The 23,778-nt window shown below is 34.3% G+C and overlaps 1 protein-coding gene across 1 annotated transcript in view; it reads left to right on the top strand.

Annotated features, from left to right (window-relative positions):
- The window catches only part of LOC132103531 (oxidation resistance protein 1-like), a 138,028-nt gene that overhangs the window by 43,158 nt on the left and 71,092 nt on the right, over positions 1-23,778 (top strand). Inside the window, exon 3 of the mRNA XM_059508646.1 lies at positions 5,154-5,347. Coding sequence (XP_059364629.1) covers positions 5,154-5,347 — 194 coding nt within the window. The remainder of the gene's footprint in view (positions 1-5,153; positions 5,348-23,778) is intronic.

The raw sequence follows: 23,778 nt of genomic DNA, 5'->3' as shown, positions 1-23,778 counted from the left end.
CACTTTAGGGGTTAAAAAAATGGCCGGAGAGAAATAGGTGTGGGTGAATCTCATGAAGCCTGTCCAGAACATGGTCAGAGATATTTCACCCCAAATCAAAAAAAAAAAAATGAGGGGGCGGGGGGCATTGTTTTTAAAATAAAAACTATTTTTGGAACCATTAAGATTGTGTGGTTTGTGACATTGTGTTCTGGGCAGTTAAGCAGATTTTATCTGCTGTTCTCAGTAATGTAGTGCAAAAAATCGTGTTGTTTTTCAAGCTTGCATTAGGGATTTTGAATAGACTGTCAAACATGTATATGTGTGTGTTTATATACATTTACATTTACAGTACAGACCAAAAGTTTGGAAACATTACTATTTTTAATGTTTTTGAAAGAAGTTTCTTCTGCTCATCAAGCCTGCATTTATTTGATCAAAAATACAGAAAAAAATGTAATATTGTGATATATTATTACAATTTAAAATAATTTTTTCTAAATTTATTATACTTTAAATTATCATTTATTTCTGTGATGCAAAGCTGAATTTTTAGGATCATTATCACATGATCCTTTAGAAATCATTCTAATATGATGATTCATTATCAACGTTGGAAACAGTTCTGCTGCTTAATATTTTTTCAGAACATGTGATACTTTTTTAGGATACTTTGATTAATAAAAAGTAAAAAAATAAAAATAAAAAAAAGAAGCTATGTTTTTAAAATATAAATATTTTGTAATAACAATATACACTACTGGTCAGTAATTTGGGGTCAGTAATTTTTTTTTCTTTCTTTTTTTAAATAAAATCAATACTTTTATTCAGCAAGGATGTGTTAAATTGATAAAAAGTGATAGTAAAGAAAATATATTATTAGAATATATATTATTAGAATTTTTTTTTTTAATAAATGCAGTTCTTTTTAAACTTTTATTCATCAAATATATTAGACAGCAGAACTGTTTCCAACACTCATAATAAATCAGAATATTAGAATGATTTCTAAATGATCATGTGATAGACTGGATGTTACATGTGACACTGAAGGCTGGAGTAATGATGCTGAAAATTCAGCATTTTTTAAAGTATATTCAAATAGAAAACTATTATTTTCAGTTGTAATAATATTTCACAAAATTACTGTTTTTTCTGTATTTTTGATCAAATAAATGCAGGCTTGATGAGCAGAAGAAACTTCTTTCAAAAACATTAAAAATAGTAATGTTTCAAACTTTTGGTCTGTACTGTATATAGAAAATGGGCTTCCATGATCCTGACATGTTTTAATGATATTCATCCTTATACCATGGCATCTGTCTTCTGGTGACCTTGTGTGACCTCTACTATCTTCTGCTTAGCAGCTCAGGAGGGTTTCCAGGTTGTGATTATTCTGACTTTAAAACTGATTTTTTAATTATAGCTTGAGCAGTAAGCGGTATTTTCATGGCAGATGTTCTGTACCAATTCAATACAGCCTCTGCATCTGCGAATCACATTATCTACCCTTTAATTGAAAGAGAATGTTGTTTACATAAACACTCGAGCAGCGATGGTTAAAATACAGCTTTGGCATGAATATGTTCTTGTAATCAGAGCAGACGTCACGCGGTTAGGCGGCTATGGTTATTATTGTTTGAAAGAAAGGCTGGTGCTTTGTTTACATCGGGTGTTACACAGACTGGAAGCTGACCAGATACTCCTCTTCTCCTCACTGTCTTTCTGAGCTGTGAATAATAGATAAAGCCACGGCGATGATTGGCACCACATCTCATCTGCATGAAGGAATGAAAGAGTGCCGCACCAGCTACTTAATACGCACATCACATCACATCAGCGAGAGCGGGACCTCAGCGACGAGTCACCATTCGGTCCTCATTTTCAATTCAAAAGCGGCCATTTTGCATTCACAATAACAACATGAGCATCTAAATGGAGAAATTAAACATGTGTTTGACTACAGGTGCCTAAACAGCCTGTCTAACTGAACAAATCATAACTAACTGCAGGATTTTCTCTTGTAGTGTCATTGATCTTTCACTGATCTATTGAATATTTGATTCATAAATCTACATCATCCCACACAAATGATTATTATTTGACAAAATTAATAATTTTCAGTGAGCCTAATCTGTCCGCAAAAAAAATTAATAATAATAATAATAATATATATATATATATATATATATATATATATATATATATATATATATATATATATATGAAAGAAGTCTCTTATGTTCACCAAGGGCAATGAAATCTAAAAAAGTTGAAATAATAACTGTTGTTTTCTATTTTAATGTTTTAATTTAAAATAACAAAATATATTTTGACTGCAAAGCTGAATCAGCAGCCAATTCTCCAGTCTTCAGTGTCACGTGGTCCTTCAGAAACATTCTAATATACTGATATTGTGCTCAGTTTTTATTAATTATTATTGCTACTTGATTGTTAATTGTATGTTTATCAATGTTGAAAATGGTTTCGTCGCATACTGTAGTTTTAATAGATTCCAAAAAAAATATTATAATAATTCAACATTAGTTATAATGAGAATTGATTTTGAGAGCAAGTTTCTAAGAGCAAACCACAGTATATTAGAATTTAATTTCATTTTATTTCATTTCATAAATGCGGCCTTAGTCAGCATGAGAGACTTCTTTCAAAAACATTAAAAAGGAAACTTAATTATTCCAAACTTTTGACCGGTTGTGCGTGTGTTTGTTTGTGTTTCTATATTTTGGATGCAAAGCTAATAATACAATAAAAATAAAGCATAAATACCCAAGCTCTAGCTAAAATTTTATTGTTTAAAAATAGTACTTTTAGTTGGATTTAAGAATTTTTGTCAATACTTCCATCCATCACCCATCTCACTTTTTACTTGTAAAGTTCATCGCTGTACATTCAGGGATTGCCTACTGTTTGAGGTGACTGGTTGAGTATTCTGTGTTTTTTGAGCTGGTTGAGTAGGACTCTTGTGTAAAGTCTAGCTGTCTGCTTTAGTTTTTTGATTGACTTACTGTTGTGTGTTGTCTGACTAACTAGTTCTTGTTTTTGCTGGGCTTCCTTAACCGTGTAATCTTGCCGGTCGGTGTTTGTCTTCTGGCTGATTGCACGTATTATGTAATGGTAATCTGGTTTGAGAGAGAAAGACTGAGAGAGAGAGGGAACCACACCTGGGGACTGCCATCATCTGAGCTCTTTATTTAGACAGGTGTTTAAATGACACACACACACACACACACACACCTCTGCAGGGAGATAGAATAATGTCATGTTTGTCTGTAGACAAGTTTTTTATCATCTGATTATAAAGCAGTTTATAAAACATAATCATTTTTTGACATGTGGGATCAACATCTCATTCGTATGCTTTTATATATGTTTATGAAATTATCAATTAGCGTCTGTGCTTATGCAGGAAACATAGATTTAAATCTACAATTAAATTGCAGTAAGATTTTTCTGATTTATTAATAATAATTTATTTAAAATATTCGATGAAATATTTTGTCATTATTTCATTTTTTATTTATGTCCAATAGGTGGCGCAGTTTTGAAACTTCATAGGGCCCCTCTTTGTATGGTCCTTAGGTCACCTGCCAAATTAGAATTTGAATGGCCATCCAAACTTTCAGCACCCCTGCATTTTTACTGTTTATTTCTTTCCTTTTTTTTCTTTTCAACAAGTTTGTAACCGTTACCAGTAAGTGTCTAGCCAGATTCAAGAAGACTCTTCATTACCTGTTTCTTTTACACATAACAGCACATGCTGTTTATCTGATTTCTCATGCTGGCAGCATTTCAGGATTGACCCCAAGATGATTCCTGGGAATGTTGTTTTGCTTTTTCAGGATTTTGGTCTCAATTATGAGTCGAGATGGAAAGTGAGGATGACTGACTGTTAGATCAAACAAGGAATGAATGCCTTTCTTTCTTTAGGTTCACTAAATGTTTTGAAGCAAATCACTTTAAAGATTAAACATTTGCCTTGAGAGAAGGAATTCAACTTGTTCAGTGGTTTTAATCCAAAATGACTCTCTTGAATAATGCAGCATTACAATTGCAGATAAATTTGGGTATGTTTCAGAGTGACCTGAAGCCAAATTTACTGCATTTTTCTGCTTAAGCTGCAAAATGAAACCTCATTCATGTGATATATTTTTGTCTGAATTACCTACATCATGTTCTTTTATTCACATGGTTTTTTGAAGAACTTTAGAGTACCATGTAAATATATGTAATAATTTAGTGTCATAGTATATTTTTACCATCTTATACAATCACAATACCATACACGCCCCACAGTATGATTTTAAGGGTTCCAAATGGCAAATATCTTATAAAATAATAGAAGCTGTGAGCATAGTTTTAGCCACAAAACAGAAGCCACCAGTGTTTCTTAAGAAACAAAACAAAAATACATTTATAAGACAGAAATAGTTTTGTTTTGTTTTATTTTATTTTGAATTATAAGAGTTAGTCAAGGGGATAGAGAGTTAGAGAGTTGGACTCCCAATCGAAAGGTTGTGAGTTCGAGTCCCGGGTCGGCAGGAATTGTGGGTTGGGGGAGTGCATGTACAGTTCTCTCTCCACCTTCAATACCACGACTTAGGTGCCCTTGAGCAAGGCATCGAACCCCCAACTGCTCCCCGGGCGCCGCAGCATAAATGGCTGCCCACTGCTCCGGGTGTGTGCTCACAGTGTGTGTGTGTGTGTTCACTGCTCTGTGTGTGTGCATTTCAGATGGGTTAAATGCAGAGCACAAATTCTGAGTATGGGTAACCATACTTGGCTGAATGTCACTTCACTTTCACTTTATGTGTCACAAGCTCAGTTACATATTGCCCTCATCAGGGGCGTCGGACTGGGGGTAAAACCGGGATCTTGTGCAGCGCCCCTGGCCCTCATCAAGAATCTGGTTCAAATTGTCACCAGTTTCCACCATCTGTCGGCTTTTATGGATGCATGATGCCATAAACTGGCAAAGAAAATTGCTTCTTATGAGGATCTAGTCATACACAACACTTTTAGATGGAATCATTGAAGACAAGCCTTTAGCAGAAAAAAAAAATCTTACAAATTTACAAGGCCCACAAGTTTACAAACACTGTTCTGTGTGGTTTGAAGGCTCAGTTCTGCATGTCTCATGTGCTGTTTCCTCTCAGACTCAAGAAGAAGTCCCAGTCGGTGGATATCGGCTCTCAATGTTTTCCGGCGCGACTCATCCCGAGTCTGTCCTTAAACAGATCTTCACCACCTGTTGCCAAGACAACCACATCAGAGGTGCAAGAAAACAACACCACCAATTCCCAGCGCCGTGGTCCTCGGTGCAGCGATCTGAAACGAGGATACACAATAGGTAAATGAGCTTCCAGCTGTCTTCAGTATGGCAGATTCTGTATGTATGTGTGTGTGTGTCTGTGTGTGTGTTTCTCTATCTCATGAGTTTCAGCTGAGCTTTATTTCTTTGTATGTGCATGATGTTCACTTTGTATGTGTGCTTAAAAAGTTCTGACACACAAAAAGAGATGTTCCCCCAAATCAAGAGGGTCTTTCGGTGGCACTCACAAAACACGGGTTAGCAAATAGACCTGCTTTGTGTTCGTTTCATTTACTTACTCTTGGGTAGCTGCTTTGTCAAATGTTAGTATATAAAACAGATATAATGAAATGTTTTTCTGATCTGTACAACACATGAAACCTACAGAAGTATTAGTTGTGCTTGTATCTTTATTCGTATTTCTATATTGAATGGTAGGCATTTTAATAAATCTTTGTGGTATTAAACGGGATAGTTCACCCAGAAATGAGAATTCCCACATGATTTACTCACCCTCAAGCCATTCTAGGTGTATGTGAGTTTCTTCTTTCAGATGAATGCAATCAGAGTTTGAAAAATGTCCTGGCTCTTCAGAATTTCATAATGGCAGTGAGCCTAAAAAAGTGCATCCATCCATCATAAAAAAGTAATCCACACAGCTCCGGGTGGTTAACAATGTATGATGTAGAATAAGGTCTTCAATCCTATCCAAATCCAATACCTACACTTATCAACTACATACTTACTATTAATGAGCAGCAAATTAGGAGTTTATTGAGGCAAGTTAATGGTTTGTTAATAGTGAGAATTGGACCTTAATATAAATTGTGACCGTTATTTTAATACTTCAACTTATTTTATTTTACTTAAAGTTGAAGTTTTTAAATATATATATATATATATATATATATATATATATATATATATATATATATATATATATATTCATTTTATTTCAACTTTATTTCAATTACCAAAAACAATTGTTAATACAGATTTTCAAGCAGATTGCTTTTTCTTTTTTCAGCATTTAGACTTTTTAAATGCTAATTTTATCCTAGCGGCTGATAAAACAGGACAAATCCCGCTGAACTACATTGAAGAAAGGAAACAAATGGGTCTTGTATCAACCTAGAGAGGTTTATTTTGCTATAATGATCTGTTGACTGTACATTATGCCCTGCTGCTTAAATAAATGAACATGAAATATTAATTTTATTAGCATTTCCCACTATTTGCTCTTTAGTATTATTGGCGATTTAGCTTTATTCATTGTTTGACTTTCTCCTGTCTTTTAAAGGCCGTGCCCTCAAGCAATCACTGCAAATCACAGCACAGTTTGTCTTCTCATAGTGTCTCTAACTGGTGGAGAGGACGGCGGGAGAGAGAAGTGTTATCGATGGCCGCATGCTGAGCGTCTTTTCATCCTGTGTTAGAACCGCCATTAAACTGCACCACATATCCTGCTACATTTTAATAACCTGCCCTCATGTATACCACCAAATTATACTGTCATTTCCAGCTCGATGTGAGCGATGGTTAGAGTGTTTTAATGGTTTTAAATGAAAATGACCCTGACAGGCCATTCGGTCTCCTTAAATGAGTGTGGTTTTATAGCAGGCTAGCGTACATGCCGCAGTAAGTGCTTTTGGCTGGCTGCAAATGGGTCAGGGAGAGTGTGGTATAAATTCGTCCACGTGGACATAAGCTTGCAATAATGAAATAAGTGTAGATCTCGGGGTGATGTGGCAAACTCACCTAATTCTTTTAACAAGACACTGGATAGTCTGTTATGTAAGCCTGTATATTTATCCTGTAGTTCCTCAGAATGACACTATCTGACCCTTAGCCTTTGGTGCTGGCCATTTGAAAGGTTAAATGGAAATCAGGGAGGAATTATATACAGCATTGCACATTTGTATATGGCAAGAGATTATCAAAAACAAAAATGTGCATAAAGCACTGTTAACCAGAAGCCACTTGCAAAGTGGTCACATACACTACTATTCAAAATTTGGGGTCCGTAAGATTTTTTTGCATTCTTTTTTTAAATAAGTTAATACTTTTATTCATCAAGGATGCATTAAATTGATTAAAAGTAATTGACTGTAAAGACATCTATAGTGTTACAACATCTTTCTATTTCAAATAAATCATTTTCTCTTCATCAAAGAATCCTGAAAAAATGTATTATGGTTTCCGCAAAAATGTGAAGTAGCACAACTATTTTGAACATTGATAATAAAAAGAAATGTTTCTTGAGCAGATCAGCATCTCTGAAGGATCATGCGACACTGAAGACTGGAGTAATGAGGCTTTACATCACAGGAATAAATTACATTTAATAATATGTTGAATTAGAAAACAGTTTTTTAAATTGTAATATTTCACGGTATTACTTTTTAAAATGTATCTTTAATCAAATAAATGCAGCCTTTGTGAGCTTAAGAGATTTCAACAACGTTTAAAAAAAAGTTAACCCATTTGACCCCACATTTAGCAGGAGTCAAAGTTAACACTTGTGCTAAATAAATATTAATAAAAAGGTCAAAAACTAATAAAATACGGTAATACTTGCTAATATCCAGAAACTATAAGTAACTGCAGCAAAAAACAATTTCATATGCCATCCGAGGGGTTTACAGATTTGTTCCTTTTGCTGTTAAACCTCAAATGTTTGATTTTAGACACATGGATTTTATAAACCTCTCCTTTGAGCTTCTCTAAATTCCCTTCCCTTCAGTCAATGTTTTAGCCTTCGGCTGTTAAATGTACACGTCTTCCTCCACATGTGAGCTAACACAATGTCACACTTAATACCTCTGTATTTCCGTTCTCATTAGGTGGCTGAGTATGATGTTAGGGTGAACTGTCAGACTGCACAAGACTGATCACACCGTTAATGCTTGTGGAAAGGTAGAATGTTTGTCCTGTTCCTCTGTCTCCTGTCTTCTCAGACACAGTGTCTCGTTATTCTGAAATTAATTCTGAAGGTGCTGACCTGTGGGGTCTGAAGAGATGCTGTGCAGGATGAAGATCTGTTGTACAGGGAAACAACAGACGAGGGTGCAGCATGCTTACAAACAAATGTCATCCTGATGAAGAACGGTCAGGCTGGTGGAAACTCTGAGCTGGGCTTCTAATTACCAGTGAACAGTCTGCTGTCTTTACAGACCTCTTACAGTCGTCTGCTGGGTATATATGTATTCACATATTCCAAAAATTGAAAATAGCAGCAACACTGCAAGTGTATTTAATTTTTTTATGAATATAATGAAATTATCTTTTATGAACTTCTTAAAAGATAATAATAGCCGATATTAAGACCTAAAAAGTGTATTCTTTATTTTTTTCTTGTTTTAAACCTAAACACCTAATATTTTTTATTATTATTCTTTTATTATGATTATTGTCATATTGTTATATATACAGAAATATATGAAGAAAAAAACATTATGATTATTAATTTTATGCTAAACAATTTTCTTTTAAATAAATACATGTATTTTCTTTTTTTATATTTAATGTTTAATCATTCATAGGTGCATGGGATGAAAGTACAATATAAACTAGAAAATAAAACAAATAAATACCACACACTACTTGGATTATAGCAAAAGTTCAATTAGACTATCTTCCTCAGATCGAATATATAAATATTTATTATATAAATAAATAGAAATACAAATATTCTTTTAATAATGGTTTATTAATACTTTTTTATTATTTTGTAAAGATGTATATAAATAATAGTTTTTATATATTCAATATATTTTATATGAATATATTTATATATTTTATATGAGTATTCATATATTTATTTATTTTAATATCTTTGTTTTTCTGGCGTCTTATACTAGTTGTATTATAGCATGAAAAAAATCCATATATCATGTTTGTTTGCAAACAGTGGCGTCCAGCTATTGCCCATGTTATTTACGCAGTGAATTAGATTGGTTTGGGAGTTAGATAGAATGATGGCAGTGCAGGCACAGATACTGTAACCAGCCTGCGGCCTCCACCTGCACGCTCCATCAGCGCACGACCTGCTGACTCCAATTCAATTAGCATCAGTTCAATAGATTGAGCAAGTGTCAAGCTAAAGCATCGCTACTGCTAGCCTCTCTCAGGCTGCAAAAGGAGCCACATATATTATCCAGGAGAAAACGTCTGTTACATTTATTCCCCTGTGCCATAAAATGCAGAAGGCCACTATGTCAGGCCTATTTAGAGTTTAATGACTGGTCTGTTGGGCCTAGAGAAGAACTTGACAATTTCTAGCACTCTGTTTTGTATAGTGGTAATGTTTATTTGCTCATATTGATGCTGTCAAGCATGTACCTGATCTCCACCAGTGCCTGTGCATCCTTCTGTCTATAGAGCCACTGCAAATGAATACACTACTTCCAAGCCGAAAAATAACCCTACATCTGTAGCAGACAGGATTGACAGACACCCCTGGAGGCATCTGTGTGGGTAACACACATTATCGACAAGCCTGTGACAGTTAAACAGCAGAATTATGAGAGCCATGTCACATTTGGGTCAATCACGTCCCGCTCAGGTCAGTTTTTGCTGTGGTGCAATGGCACTCGATGTCATTACTAACTCCGCACTAGTTCAAGTTGACCTTTGTGTTTCAGCTAGGTCTGTCAGTCTAAGGCATTAACTTAATTAATTCGTTATGAAAAAATAACACAATTAAAATATTTTAATGCTGTTAATGCACCGTCCCGCCCCAACACCTGTATGTCATCTTATAGGCTATTTCATACAGTTTATTGTTGACAACTATGATGCAGGTCAACAACTCCATAAATACAGTTTTGCCATAAATTCAGAATATTGGGGCAAAGATGCTCCTGTATGAACTTATGTCTCATATTTATATCACATGATAAGCAATATCACACAAGCAGCGATAGCAATAGCACACAAGTGCTGTTTATGTCCGAATCTCACAAGTGCAAATGTGATTTTATGCAGCAGTTCAGTAAATAAGAAGCTAATATTATGTTAGATTTTAAACACAGTAATGTTTGTTTTTGCTCAGTTTTGCCAACAAAAGCCTATTACCTATAAAGCCATGCCATTATTCATTATTATTAATGCCAAAACACTTAATAACAAGAATATAATGAATCTGCGTTTTGAACGAATCGTGTGAACCAGTTATTCAAAGGCCCATTAATAAAGAAAGCCATTTACTTCATTCATGAATTTATCAGTCATTTGAACAAATTAAGTGAATTAATAAATGAAACATGAACATATTTACTGCCACCTGCTGACAGTTTTAGCTTTAGCTTATATAGAGTATTATTTCATTAAAAAATAAATAAAGGGATAGTTCACCCCAAAACAAAGTAATCATGTAATCATTTACATAAACCTGAATGCCTTACTTTCTAAAATATTTATTTCTAAAGCTTCTATTTGTAATGCCTACTTAATACTTTCTCATGTAACAGAAAAATAACTTTAAATAATCTTTTGGGGGTATTTTAACAGCCTAATGTACGGTGCCCATAAGGTGACTTGTTCGGTTTACTTAGTTTTGTCGTGGCCACGAAATAATAACTCGTGGGAACGTGATAATATGTCTTGGCCACGAGATATTAATTTGTGGGAACGTCATATTAACTTGTGGGAACGTCATATTATGTTGTGGCCACGAGATCATTTTGTTGAGGTAAAGACATACTTATGTCGTGGCCTCGAGATGCTATGTTGAGGGAACAACATCCATTTCTCGTTAAGTATTAAGTAATTATTATATTAACCACATGCTTCGGCTACCGGGCTGTATTACATGCGATCGTCAGCATTCAAATGAAGCTTATCATAAATAAATATTACATAAAGTGCATAATAAAATATAAAAACTTTTTTTATCCATCCTACAGTCTTGTAAGTCCATTAACTGATAGTCTTTCCCCCGTAATATGTGTACATTATTATTATTATTACCGTAACCTATTATTATTGGTTATTTTTTTTATTTCATGTTCTTTTTTTTTTTTTTTTTGGCTTCAATTTCGATCTCTTTACTTAACATTCTGAATACTTTTGTAGATAGTAGCGGACTGTTAATGGTCGACATTAAAATAAAATGTCATAATGTAAATACAAAAATTTTATATGTATAAATAATATAATAATTTCCTAATTCAAAATAAAATATGAATGAATCCATCTCTGATAATCCCGGGTTGCAATGGTCACACAGGTTTGTTTACGCATTAAAACAGTGGCCATGAGAAAAACATGTTGTTCCCTCAACATAGCATCTCGAGGCCACGACATAAGGATGTCATTACCTCGACAAAATGATCTCGTGGCCACGACATTATATGACGTTCCCACAAGTTAATATGACGTTCCCACAAATTAATATCTCGTGGCCACGTGAGTCCAATGTGAAACAAAAACAAGCTGATCGTGTTGTTTTTGTGCCCTTTTCACTTTTGTGAAAATCAGATAATGGCATAAAATGCTCACAAAATTTGGGCTTTTAACATCCCTTTTAAATACATTTTAATTTACCACCTGCTTTAATTTCACCAGACAAATAGTGCTGACGTTTCTCAGTCCAGCACATTACAATGATATGTTGTACTGAAAAGAATAGCACTTATATGTAGCAGTTATATAGTTTCAAGGGAGCTGTGGCCTTATAGTTAGAGAGTTGGACTTGTAACCCGAAGGTTGCAGGTTCGAGTCTTGGTGCTGACAGGAGTTGTAGGTGGGGGTGAAGGACTGAATGAACAGCGCTCTCTTCCACTCTCAATACCCATGACTTAAGTGCCCACTGCTCCGGGTGTGTGTTCACGGTGTGTTCACTACTCACTGCTGTGTGTGTGCACTTGGATGGGTTAAATGCAGAGCACCAATTCCGAGTATTGGTTACCATACTTGGTAAATGTCACTACTTTCACTATTCCAGCGCATTTAGCACCAGCATAAGATGGATTATGAGTGGTTTGTGAAAAATACTTTTTGCATTAAATACTGCATGCTAATGTACAATTTGTATATTCTGCTTTGTTTTATGAGTTATATCTCATAACTTCGTTATTAAGTATCAAGGAGGAAGATATGTATTACAGGAAATGTCACAGAGATATGTCACATGGGAACAGCACAGGCAGTGTGAAAAACACCTAAACCTTTAAAGAAAACCATAAGCCGTGCATGTGATTATAGGTAAAAAAAAAAATGGTGTTAAAAATTTAATTGAAGAATTGTCACAATTTAAAAAAAGGAAAAAACAATACAATGTCCTTTTTGGTAATGCATATTAAATTGAAATATATGTCTATTAGTGGTCAATATTCATTAACTGCTTCTAAGAGACAGCATAAGAAAGAAACAGTGTCTCAGTTAAAGGTTAATTGTTCGCTTTAACCTTCCCTTTACAGCAGATTTGCAGTGGCAGTTATTTCAGACAGAATACCACCCATTTGTCAGGGTTCTGACTTTTCCATGCATGTTATTTTCATGCTACAATATTACTGGCATATTTTCCACACATTTACTCAATTGGAACCAAAAGATCTGTTCATTGACTTGGTCTGTGGGCAGTGTGATCCAAAATATAAGTGAAATGACAGAGCAGAATTAGTGGAAACAAAAGGCTGACATGTGGTTGATTAATATGGTCAATAACTGACACAGACTGAGCAGAATTATACAGCGATGTCCCTTCAGTCCCAAGCTTTTGCATCTTGGTAATAAATTATATTTTTAAATATAATACAGTAGAATGCTGTTGAGTAATACAATTTCACAGTATTACTGTTTTTACTGTATTTGTGGTCAAATAAATGCAGCCTTGGTAAGCATAAGAGACTTATTTCAGAAACATAAAAAGAAAATCTTACCAACCCCAAACAAAAGTGTGTGAAATTCTATATAAATATTTGTGTTCCTGTGGCTCAAGTGGTAGAGCATTGCATGAGCAGTGCAAGGTTGTGGGTTTGATTCCCATGGAACACGTTAGGTAAAAAAATATTTTTAATTTAATTTAAAGACTTTGTGAATAGTTGTATTGAACTCAAATGAATCATCCTAATGAACTGAATCACTAAAATGATTCAAACTTTCCCAACACTTTCCATTTCATTTCTTCAGTCTGTTTGACTGTAGAGCTTCATGTGCAGCACAGCATTACCAAAATACCAATGAATCATTTTGATACATGCTGACAAAAAGTAGGTTGTTATTGGAAAAGTTGCTAGGTTTTGAAAACGCTTGATTTTTCATAATGCTGCTGAAAATGTAAAGTTGATCAAGCATCATGATACTTTTGGTTAGTTCCTCCCCTGCTCTCTTCTCTCTACTGGTAACTAGATTGGCAGTCACAGTACTTCTCCAGATGATGGCCTATAGATTCATGGATTAGGCCGTGGGGTAGAATGAAAACAGTTTGCTTTCCTGGAGATGGTTCTGCATCCAGAGCTGAATTAACTGCTGCATTCCCCTCGGAAGGATTGGTGCCGCTGGAATTATAAACCATGCTGTATAATTCGCCTCCCTCTCTCTCCCCCTCTCTCTCTCTCTCTCTCTCAGCAAGGCCTCCCCCTCTTGATTTGAACAAATTTTTTATCAGTCTGAGTTCTGCCTCTGTCCCTCCTTTGAGCTCCGCTCATGTGCAGTAAGAAATCCAGGGATGGTTTTTATAGATCATTATTGATTAAGAGGGAGTAAACAGTTTTCCCTCCCATTGTTCTGCCATCCTATCAATCGAACCTCTCGCTGTGAAATATAAAATCTGCAAGTCCTCCTAAGGGCTGATATTTGTTTTAGTTTCCCTGTGCATTTACTTTACATGGTCATATCAGACTGATTTACTAGATTATTGTTATCTTTTTTTCCCCCCAAAAGAGCTTAAATCAAACTTTAACTCAACTTTAGCAAGCTTAACCAGACCCTGCAGCTTTGCTCAAATTCTTAATGATGTTTATTTGTTTCAGGGTTGAGTACATTTGATTAGAAAAAAATGATAAAATACAGTATTATGCTCTTGGTAGTCTAGACTTTTAATGTGAACAACAATATTTGTAGAGTTTTAATTCCATCTGAACAGCTCAGTTAATTTATGTAAACTTATTTTGCCATTGGATAATAGTGATCTGTGAATGTAAACGTTATTTTAAATTTTGTGTGGTAGAAAAGATTGTTTCATTTTGAGGTAAAAAATATAAAGTTAGACCCTTGGATTAGGATGCTGTTTGAATTGGGACAGAAGCCCTTTTGTTGCTGTTGTTTTTATTATGCTTTTGTTTTGTTTTTTTGTTTTTTTGCTATTATAAGGGAAATTAAAAAATAGACCCTATTATGCACAACATAATTTATAATATATAAACATAATGTGTAATTCATTGAATCATATTATTGTAATTCAGATGCGTTTCCTTGACTGAGGTTGTTATTTGATTTGTTTGACATTATTTATATGTATACTTGCTATTTTCATTATTTGTTCATTCATTCGGTTTATTATTTTTTCACAATATTTATTTCTTTTTTTACACAAGTAAATGCCAAAGTCTAATTCTTTTCAAAAATACAATAATTTAAATAGAATATTTGACTTTTGTTTTACTTAAAAAATTATCATCAAAATTACATCAGAGATAAGTTTTCATCATCTTACCTGGTATTAGTGAAAATAGAAAATGCCCCCTTTTCATGATTTTCAATTTATTATAAGAACTAAATTAGAAAAATGTTTTCATTTATTTTGTTTAATAATATATTGGATGTATGTAGATGATGAATCTCTAAATATGTTAAAATGTAGCAGTAAATTCTAAATCAAACACCTATATTGAAAAAAAAAATAATAATAATACATTTTCCGTAATATGAGCCATTTAATGCAGTGGATGAACTTTTAGACCAAATCAGCTGAAGAGTCAGTCACATGGTGTCTTTCCTCTCCTGCTTTGCCTGTGAAATCTGAGATCTCCTCGTCATCTTCAGATGTTTCTCTTCTCACACTACCAATCACACTGGCACATCTTACTTTGTGATTGTGACCTCATTGTCTTGATTACCCTCTGCCACCGCCAGCATCCACCTCCATCCTCTCTATCACAGGCACTGGTCCATTTCTTTTCTCTTCATCAGCACAGGAATGAAAGGAGAGAGGCGTTAGGCCATTATAATTCATGCGTCAGCGCTTAACATAATAATGAAAAATATGAGCATGTCCTTCTGAAAGGGAAAGCACTTAATTCCCCTGCAGAGTTCAGGAGAAGATATTGACAAAGCGGTTAGTTTAAGATTGAACATGTTTTGTTTACATCAGCCTGATCTCTGTGTTGCTCTCTCAGGGCATGCTGGGTTATTACTTGACCACCCGACAGAGTGAAGCTCTGAAAGCTCAGGCTTTATTGCTTTTATAAATTATTAAAAAAAAATAGCTGATGGTCTGATGGTCAGGTACTGTAAGTGCGTTTCTGATGGTCTTTTCTCTTCTTTTCTGCTCAGCTGTTTCAACTCACAATTTCAAAGATGGTGATTTCAGATATATTTTTAAACATATACATACATCTATTGCAAATATAGATTTTTTTTGTTTACTTTCAGTAAGCTTTCATTTCCATAATATAATATCATATCATATATCATATCATATATAATTTGACATTTAAGATAAGGTCTAAATTAAATGTATTTAGGGTTTGAAGAAGAAACAAACATTAAGCTTACTTTGAAATATATTTTGGACAGAAATAACCTATTTTTTGTTGTATGGGTGCTGCCATTGACATGAACTGGAATGCTAATGGTTAGCTTTCACCGGGTATTATATACCTCCTTTGACCCAGCAAAATTTTCAGCCAATTTGTTTAAAGCTAGCTAGTGGGACACCACCTTAATTGAGAATTTGCAGGGCTTCCTAATCTTAAAACCTTCTGTCTGTGGGGGCTGCAGTCCTCTAGCAGCGGAACTAAATCAGACCCCATGCAGTGGGCAGTTGGGCTGTGATGTGGATCAGATCAGTGCAGTCGTGTGTTATTACAGTAGTAAAGGACTCAGAGCTACTGTATATCTACAGAAAGAGCAAGTAAGAAAACCATTTCCAGAGACCATTTTCAAATAGAGATTTCATGCATATTACCAGGCCAACTGTGTATTCTGGTTTCAGGTTGATGAGCCAAGAACCCAACTTTTCAGAGTTGCATTGCTTTTCCCAGCTGGTTGGCTGTTTGTTCAGGTGTCCTGCAGTTCTAAACTCTCCTGTGGATTCTGAAGCGAAATCCTTAACCTTGACAGATATGACATAACCATTTCAACAAGAGAAAAAAAAAGAAAAAACTAAGCAGGATAGAAAAAATCCTGATGCCAAAATGAACACAAATCAGTTTAATGAGAGGCTTATCCGCTAAAAATAGCTTTGTCTTCCTGATGTGATTTTCTTTCTTTGTACAGGGATTTTTTAGGAAATGCCTGCCACCCCCTCCTGTACGGGACAGTATATGTGACTGACAGTGAGACTAGTAGTGATTGGTTTGCAATCATGATGAGGTTCTCAACCTTATTGGTTTGATTTTAAATCATGTATTGTGTTGAAGGACAGCTGGTGAGCGAATTTAGATGGATTTAGTGAACACTTTTGAGTGATGATGCAAACTAATCACTGTGAAGTGAACATGATGAACGAACTGATTCAAGACAATCAGACTCTGTCAGCATTTTTGCTTCTTTTGATAGACTAGGGTGGTATTTAAAATATTTATAATATACACGACAAAGTATTTGATCAAAAATACATTTAAATGTAATAGTAATTTATTCTTGTGTTGCAAAGCTGATTTTTCAGCAGCCATTACTCCACTCTTCAGTGTCACATGATCCTTTAGAAAAAATTTTTTTTTAAGAAATAGATTTCTTACCCCAAACTTTTTAACAGGATTGTTTTTTTCTTCAATATAAAATTGTGAAACTTACTTACCAAATATAAAGTGAATAAAATACTTTTATTAATAAAAATGCAATTATTTGAATGTCATCAATAAAATATTCTTGCATATATTGTAAATATTTAGAACTACCAAACAGAAGAGCAAAAATGGTTTATGCTTGCAGATAGGTTTTAGCATGATATTTTTGTCAAAATAAGTTTGAGAAGAGGTCTAGCAGTTGATTGGCTGAATCCAGCTATTGGTTGCTGTGATGACAGTCTAGAAAATGATCTGTGACAAGAGTCTAGCAGTTGTAAGAGTCTAACTGATGGTTGGTGTGTGTGTCTATGTAGTCAAACGTGTTTCTGAGGAATGCTGTATAATTGCAGTCCCTGCTTCTCACAGCAATGACTGAACAACTGAGCTCAATGGAGCAGAAAAGGTAAAATAGCACAGTGTTAAAAACGCTGATGGAAAGGTCTGACTCGGGCCTCTCATGACTGCTCATTTTCAAACTCATAAACTAAATCAGTGGGGAGGTGGTTTTTGGTTGAGGTTTATTGCATCAGTTGAGGGACTGTTATACATTCATGCCTTGGTGAAATGATTCATGCTCAGAGATTCTTCTAAGGCCAGACATTTGAGTCATTTGCATTTGTCTTGTGAATATTCATGAGTTTCTGTGCAGTTTGGACAGCATAATCATCTGTCAGATGGTGCTGTCATCTCAGAGAGGGAAAGCAGTACTTTTGTCTTTGAGGCAGTCATTCACCTGACCAGCAGCACATTATCCACCTGCATGAAAGCCAAGTGCTCCACCTCTATGCTGTGCTTCGGGGTGTGTGTGATTTCTGTGAGTTTGACAACAACAAGTGTTGTATATATATATATATATATATATATGTATATATATATATATATATATATATATATATATATGTATATATATATATATATATATATATATATATATATATATATATATATATATATATATTTATAGTGATATTGAATATGTATCTCAATATGTATCCATTTGATTAAAATTACTTTAAATTTGGAATTTGAAATTCCAACCAAAGAAACATTATTACATGAAATAATAATAAATAATTAATTATTTAAATATGCAATTATTAAATATAAAGTTAATTTATGACATTACCCATATAAACTTTTTGTACAAATTCAGATTTTCATGTTTCCACTGGTGCGCAATATTACTTTTGAAAATGTTCTCAAATCATGCTGGATAATATATAGTTGTATAATTTACTATTATTTAGTATATATATATATATATATATATATATATATATATATATATATATAATTTTTTTTTTTTTTGCATTGAAACAACATTTATTTGAAGTGATTCTTTAAAATGAATCGATCTCCATTTTTGAGTTTTATCCTGTGTTTCATAGTGCTCTCATACTCAGCAGGGAGCTGCACTGGGTTTGCAGAAAGCAATTTACCATCCAAAAAAATCCCACACAAGTAAAATGGAAGCAAATTAGTGTCTCAGGCATTCCACGTCATATATCCATTCGCTGGTCATTTATCTCCACATCCATAATAAATAACATTTGATTTTATCGTTAATCACAAATACAGCTGTCAAATTGGAGACGGTCTGTCTGGCGTAATCTGATTGTATTTAGTGCTCGTTCATTACAGCAGCAAATCTTCACTGCCTTCTCTATTAACTGTATCTGCCCAGCCGGAGTGAGTTTTTGCTCCATTTGTGTCTGTCTAATTGGGCCTGTAAACTGTGAAGCTCAGGGTAATGTGCAGATGTTCGTCCTTGTGTTGATGTGTGTGTGTGTGTGTGTGTCTGGACACATACAATGAGGAGATGGCAGTTCTGGTGGTGGTTTAGTAATGAGATCCATCTTGACTGAAGAAAAAGGATTATGGCTCTCATTTGGTCCAGAACCAAAGTTTCCGCACAGTTTTCTATTTCAATATATTTTAAAATATAAGCTGCATTTTCAGCATCATTACTTCAGTCTATAGCGTCACATGATCCTTCAGAAATCATTCTAATATGCTGATTTAGGATCGATATCGATTTTTTTAATCTATAATACCTTTTTCCTGAAAATTTTAAATAACAGCATTTATTTGAAATATAAATATTTTCTAATCTTGTCTTTATTATTTTTTTCAATGTAACATCCTTGTTGAATAAAAGTATTAATTTCTTTAAAAAAAAAAAAAGAAAGGAAAGCTGATAGTAAAATCTGTTTAAATTCACAGGGCCCAGGACAAATTTTTGTCGACTGTCTCCTGCTTCCATAGGCCCACGTGATCAGGCCGGTCCTAAAAGGCCCCTGCCAAAAGCAGAAGATGCTGCTGCTTGAGTCTTGAATGTGTTTGTACGTCTCTTACATCAGCAAGGGTCAGAACGTTCTTACAATTCAATTTAAACCTTGTGTTATGGTTCCTATTGAAGTTATAGGCAGATTGGAAAGGAACTCCATTTAATTTTCTCATTAAAGGCAATTGTTTTTGCATTTGGTGCTGCATAAGTGTTCATTTTAGACCCTGGTTGATCATGATCAATAATTAGGGATGTATAAAATGTTCCTTGTTGCAGTGATGATGCATGTGTGTGTTTATCTATCTAGAAAAATCCTGCCTCATTCTGGTTTGGAACAGTTGATGAATCACTAAAAATATCTAATGGAGAACAAATAAACTAATTCTTTATGCTTTTTATTATTTCCCAGACTCTCTTCCATTCTGAAAATTGAAATAGAAGAAGGTGTCCAATGATCACTGTGTGCGATGAGAGGAGAGAGGAATATTGGTTGGGAGGGAAGCCCTGTTTTAATCTAACTCAACTAATAGGACTTATTTTATTTCTCTTTTATGTAATGAGAATAATGGATCTTTCATGGGGCCAATCAAACTAAACTGTTCTTTAATTATAAGTGGAGAACCTTGAATCGATAGTATGAGCCCAGCACAAGAAGGATTGGAACATCTCATTATTTAAAAAAATAATTTGGTTTTTGAACATCCATGCAATTACAGCACTACAAGGACTGTCCTTTAGCGTCTGTGTACCACTGTGTATAGTAGGATAGTGATGTTCAACTACAAATTTTCCATATAACATTCATATAGTGATCAAAAACAATAAAACAATGAATTTTGCCCATACGATTTGAGCAATATTCCAAGTATTCTGAAGCAATTCTATAGCTTTGTGTGAGCTTCTTATTTATGGAATAATGTTATTTTTGAGTTCCAAAGTAAAATATAAGTAACTATAACTGAAAAAAATATCTGCTAAGAATGTAAAGAAATATTTTTATATATAAATATATTTAAAAAATCACATTACTAATACATTTTAATAAAATAAAAACGTAATATATACAAATGAAAGCTAATTCAAAATATTAATGAAAACTATAATAACATATAAATACTGCTAAGAAAACAGTAATAGGGTGGATATCTCCACAGTTCCTGAACTAAAATGACCAATAAGAAAAATGATAAATTACCAGCCGGTTATGGTGCGGATGAAGAAGGAAGATGCTGACTTTAATCTGCAATTCATCCATCAGATGCACCTTCAATGTTTTGACTGTGAACATCTGGACTTTCAGGCTACTGTGTTATTCAGATGATAACTTTCAGATATTTCCACTACAATGAAAAGTCTTATCAGCAGTTGAATTTATGCATGTCATATTATTTCCAACTCAGCTGACATGGCACAAATCTATGAGTGTACAATATTATAGCTGGCCAGCAGAGGGAGTTTCACTCATGAACTTTTTGGGGGATTTTGGGATCAGTGTAAATTTGGCCTTTGAGGCACATTTCATTTGTCACCCCTTGGGATGTAATTAAGTTGACGAATTAAAAAGACACTGAACAATCTTTGCAATTAGCAGTGGCTCTCATATCGTCAGATGAGCTGTATAGATGTCGTTGGGAAGGTGGAGATCTACTGATCGCTTTCCCTGCAAGCTGTTTTCATCCAGTTAAAATATAATTGAGACTCTCTGCACAATTACAGCATGTTTGATTAATTTACCCGCTCTGAATTCAAGGTTTAATGTTATTTAGGCGATCATGTGATAGCAGTGTTTGCTGGGGTTTTTCTGTTTAACTACAATTTAAGTGTCTGAGGCAGAATTTTAAAAACACAAAACTAGCCAGTAAATGTAACTGGTCATAAACTTCAAAACATTAATTTAGCATTAATTTAATTTAACATTATATATATATTTATATATAATTGTTGTTTTTTTTTCATAGAAATGTTTCATAATTTTTCCCCTCAGGTGTTTCACGGCTACCGACGCGACGCGATAATCCTAACGTCGCAGCCAGTCGACCAATCACAGTCTTTGTTTATGTCAGCATTCCATCACTTGTAGGGTAGAGAAGAGAGCGTTTTGGTCGCGTCGCGTCACGTTGCTTGCGTAGATCATGCAGCGCGACAAACGGCCAGAATAAGTTCAGCAGCTGCTGTCAGTTTCAGTTCCTGCTTCTGCTCGCGTTTCACGGTCTCCCCTGGTCAGATAACTCGGCGTTATTGCGTTGGTTTTATTGCTTTTTAATGTTTATGCTTTGGAGAAGATCTGAAGATGGATTATATTCAGTCGTTCAGAGACGCGATCGCTGGTAAAATCTGGCCTCTTACCGTGAGAGAAGTTCAGTTTAAAGACTACTCTGATGCAGAAACGCCTCTGGAGAACGCACATGGAACACACACTGCAGGTAAGTTAGTAGCTTTGTGTTTTCTCAAAAGTTTGACAAACGGGTTGAAACGCAACAGTTGTTGCGCGACAGTAAAAGTATTGACAATGCAGCATATGGCTGCACTACTTACAGTGAGTTATTACTAAGAGAGTTTCTACGTGTCATCTGCCCTCCTGTGCATTTGCATTGCATTTGACTTTAGGACTTTTGTGAGGAAGAGTTAGGAGTTCACATCCTGGCTTTACAATACATGTTAGAAGCACGTTAGAAGCATTTGATATTCTATAGTTTATTGCTGCATTGTTGTTCTGGTTTTGTTTGCTGCTCAAACTCTGCTGACATATTCATGGTTCCTCTGGTTCAAAATGGACTCTAAAGAATATGCATTTGTCTATTTTGGATATGATCCAATAATGGTCATGGTCTCTAATGAATATACATTTGTCTATTTTGGTTATGATCCGAAATATAAAGTATATAAACTTTACATTTAATAATATTTAATCAACTGCAGCTGCTCGCAGTTTCTACATGTAACGTTAGTGCACTTATGTAGTTGTGCAGTGTGACATAAATTTGTAAAAATTACAGATATTCAGTGTTGTCAGTATTCATTCACTTGTATTATATTGAAAAAATTGTGACTGATTTAAAATTGGTAACACTTTAGTTTAGGGACAAATTCTCACTATTAATTAGTTGCTTTTCAATGTGTATTACTAGCATATTGGCTATTTGTTAGTACTTATAAAGCAGATATTAATGCCTTATTCTCTCCAATGCATGACCATATGTTAAATCCTAGAATCCTACCACATATCTAAACTAAACATCTACCTTAACTATTAACAAATCAGGTGTTTATTGAGGCAAAATGTGTAGTTAATAATGAGAATTTTGTGACCAAAATAATAAAAATAATAAAAAATCATGCAGATTTGGAATAATGTGAGTAAATATTTTTAAATTCATTGTCATTGATTTAAAAAAAAATAATGAACCAACTGATAAGGCAATGGAATTATATTGGTCAATCTCTGTGGGAACCTATTGTGTTATATTGGCACTGACTGATAGACCTTAAAATAGTCTATGGATACATGTCTGAACTGCAGTTTTGTATAGAAAGCCCAAGTGCTGTGAAAACTTGCATCCACAGCAGACTCTGTGTTATGTATTCTTGTCACAGTGAGCCATGGAGTCAGGTTAATTGCAAGCCCTAATTAGGCCAGAGGATGACTGGGAGGCATGATGGTATATGCTGTATGATGATAGACATGTTTAATCTGGTAGCAGGTTTGAAATACTGTTTATTCTGCAGTAGATATAAGTGGATGTATAAATGTAATTTATTCCTGTGATGCAAAGCTGAATTTTCAGCAGTCATTGTTTCAGTCTTAAGTGTCACATGATCCTTAGAAATCATTCTAATATACTGATTTACTGCTTAAGAAATATTTCTTATTATTATCAATGTTGACAACAGTTACGCTGCTTCATATTTTTGTGGAAACTGTGATGTTTTTATTTTTTTCAAGATTGTTTGATGTATAGAACATTCCAAATAACAGCGTTTATTTGAACGGTAGTGTATATATTAGGGCTGTGCAGAAAATAAAAAAATCTATCAGGTTTTCTTGGATCAATTTTGCCATTTCGATTTTAATCATGATTTGATGCACAGAGACATGCTTTACACTCATAAATGCATTCACTGTGAATTTGAAACATTTCCAAAGGAAACCAGTTAGAGTTTTATCAAAAAGCTGTAACGTGTCTAGAACAGACATAAGGCAAAATCATCGCTAAGTAAAAGTGTAACAA

Source organism: Carassius carassius, chromosome 24 (assembly GCF_963082965.1).
Source record: "Carassius carassius chromosome 24, fCarCar2.1, whole genome shotgun sequence".
NCBI classification, from domain to species: Eukaryota; Metazoa; Chordata; class Actinopteri; order Cypriniformes; family Cyprinidae; genus Carassius; species Carassius carassius.
The sequence above is the reverse complement of the archived record's forward strand: the minus strand, read 5'-3'. Positions and strand labels throughout refer to the sequence as shown.